At 53.2% G+C, this 3041-nt stretch overlaps 1 protein-coding gene across 1 annotated transcript; it reads left to right on the top strand.

Moving 5' to 3' along the window:
• Positions 1 to 558: 558 nt before the first annotated feature.
• On the top strand, positions 559 to 2263 carry LOC117842046 (BTB/POZ domain-containing protein At5g41330). Its single transcript, XM_034722383.2, has one exon. It carries the CDS (start codon positions 632 to 634, stop codon positions 2072 to 2074), a length of 1443 nt encoding a protein of 480 aa, XP_034578274.1. The 5' UTR covers positions 559 to 631; the 3' UTR covers positions 2075 to 2263.
• The last annotated feature ends 778 nt before the right edge of the window (positions 2264 to 3041 follow it).

Raw genomic sequence — 3041 nt, forward strand, 5'->3', positions numbered from 1 at the left:
ATTGATTAATTATGGAGGTGCATAACACGTACACATATATAGGCAAGGGTTTTAGGGTTAGTTTATAAATGTAATCATAAAAAAGGAAACCCTTATCTATCCTACAAGAAAATCCTGAGGAGCCAGCGGCGTACCGGGTCTAACCAGACATAAGCTTACTAACATATTTAACGAATGCATCTATGATTGCTACTCTTGCTTCACAGCCATTTGCACGCAGCTTGCTTCCAACCTTGCTGCACCGCACGCGGCCCACGGCCTGCTCCCACCTCTTCCTGCTATACATGTGCGTGCAGCCCGCTCGAACTTGAGGCGACAACCGTATGTAGGCTTGTTGCATTCGATAATAGATAATGACACCCGTGAAAAGGACCGAGTAGGAAACGAGCGTGGCTTGCAAGGAACCATGATGAATCATGGACCAAAACGTGCAGGTGAAGCGGATATTGAAAAGGCCGTTGTAGGCACCCAAAGAAAAGGCCCAGGAATCCCTCCCGTTCTCTCTCCTCTCTCCTGAATTGTACGGGCCGAAATTAGCAGGCCCAGAGAAGCCTCAGTGCTTGCCCTCTCGATCAAGGAGGAGCTCAAGTCAACCCAACCACGCGCATCCACCGTGGATCACGCCCCAGCCATGGCCTCCGCCGCCGCCGTCGTCGCCCTCAACGTCGGCGGCGAGCTCTTCCAAACCACCACCGCCACGCTCTCCCGCGCCGGGGCTTCCTCCCCGCTCGCCTCCCTCGGCCCCTCCTCCCCGTCCGCCCCGCATTTCCTCGACGGCGACCCGCTCCTCTTCGCCCAACTCCTCTCCTTCCTCCGCCACGGCCGCCTCCTCGCGCACCCCCCTCCCTCCGCCGCGCTCCTCGCCGAGGCCCGCCACTTCGCGCTCGACGGCGCCCTCCTCGCCTCCCTCTCCCCGGCCTCCGCCTTCGCCCCGCTCTCGCTCCGGCCCTCCGCGCTCCTCCCGCTCACCGGCCGCGTCGCGCCCTCCGCCGTGGCGGTGTGCCCCTCTCCGCCGCACCCGGCCTCCCTCGTCGCCGCGCACGGAGGGGTCGTCACCTGCTTCGACGCCGCGCTCTCCACCCGCACCAGCGTCCTCACGCCGCTTCCCGCCGTTGACTCGCTCCTCGCGGTGTCCCCCGCCCTCGCGCTCGCGGGCGCGCGCGACTTCCCCGGCGTCCACCTCTGCCGGTTCTCCGATGAAGCCCCCGCCGCCGCCGCCGCTGTTCCGAAGGTGCTTTCCTGGCCGGGCTCGCCCTCCGCCACCGTGCTGTCGATGGCGACCACAGGGGCACCATCAGCACCATGGCTCTTCGCCAGCTTCGAGTCGGTACGGCGCAACTCGAGCGCCATGGTGGCGTTCGACCTGAATTCCTTCTCTCCTGTGGCGGAAATCGGGCGGAAGGAGGTGTTCGGCGCGGACGTCGAGGCCGCGATACCAGCAACCAAGCTGGGGTGGCTTGGTGAGCACAATCTCTTGCTCGCTGCTGGATCACACTCCAGCCCTGGCGGGGTGGTGGGGGACATACGCCTGTGGGATATCCGGGCCAGCGCTACGGTGCCAGTGTGGGAGGTCAGGGAGAAGGAGGACTGCTTTGCTGATGTTGCCGCATCAGACACTCTGTCAGCACTATTCAAGGTTGGGGCTGCATCTGGGGAGGTGTTCATGGCAGACTTGAGGAGGCTTGGTAACGGTGGTGGCATTGGGTTGGAGCCGTGGGTGTGCATCCGCAACGGACAGAGGGCGGCTGCTGCGGCATCATCTAGAAGGAAAGAGGGGAATGGCTGTAAGATTGAGTGCTGCTGCAATTGGGTGTTTGTGGCACGCGGAGCAGATGTGGAGGTGTGGATTCAGGTCGAGTTGGCACCAGAGGCCGGTGGAAAGAAGGTGATGAAGAGGAATTGGGTCGGCAGCGGACCATCCATGGAGGTGGGGGCTGGCGAAGAGGCGATTAAGGAGAAGGCCAAGATTGTCAGCTGGGCATTTGGAGGCAGTAGGATGGTATTGACCAGAGCTGATCAGAGGTCTGTCGAAGTATGGGATAGTGCTCCCGCGGCAATCTGTGCAAATACCTAAACAGGGATAATGCTGCAAAAGTAAGATGATGCTTCTTAGTGTTTAATTGCTGCTCTTGTTCCTCTGTACATGTACTTTACCATATCTTGTGATGTATCCTAGAGTTAGGTTCCTGAATAGTTGAATACAATGCCTGGAAATTATGAGACGATTTCATGGAGGTTGAATAAAGTCAATATTTTGGGACTATGCTCTCTGCTAAAATCTATATTTTCCTATCCCCTAGGAAAATAGCAAGTCTCTTTTTAAGCAAATGTGAACAAAGAATTACTTGCTAATCAGAAGTAACTTCCTTGGTATAACTGGATTATTCTATTGATGATGAAAATCGAACTTCCTAAAAGAAAAATATGTAAATTCGTATAATTATCTTATATGGATATTAGATCTGGTGCCTTTAAAAGCTTGTCACGATTTCAGCATGATTCAGGAATGAGTTATGGCATGCTTTCTTGTAGTCCATGCTGTGTGCTTACTGCTCTGCAGATTGGTGAACTTTTGCTAAATGAGCCCATTATGAAAACGGATATGGCATAATTCGGAAGAATTGATCAAGCACACTTGAAATCTTGACCCCTCATCCAATCCCATTAAGTAAAGATTGTATTCTTTGTAGTTATTTTAAAGTTTCAGCAACATGATTAAGTGTATCATATAGGTACGAGGATTGAATAGAAGCTCAGAAACTGAAAACAAGCGATGACTACTTCACTTTTGGAGGATTAATTGGTCTGGAAGTTGATTTGTTATGTGCCAAAAGCTCAGATTTTGAGGTGATCCAAACAAACACTGAAAGTTACTCTAGTCCATCTTAAACTAAACACTAAAATTAACTATGTATAGGTGATAACTTGCTTGCTGCTTCTTATTTCCACGCGCGTCGAAGTAACGGGGCTTCTTTATTTTGAGAGAGAGAGAGAGACGAAGTAACAGGGCTTCTTTTTCTTTTTCTTTTTTTTTTGAGAGG

This window comes from Setaria viridis, chromosome 2, assembly GCF_005286985.2.
Source record: "Setaria viridis chromosome 2, Setaria_viridis_v4.0, whole genome shotgun sequence".
NCBI classification, from domain to species: Eukaryota; Viridiplantae; Streptophyta; class Magnoliopsida; order Poales; family Poaceae; genus Setaria; species Setaria viridis.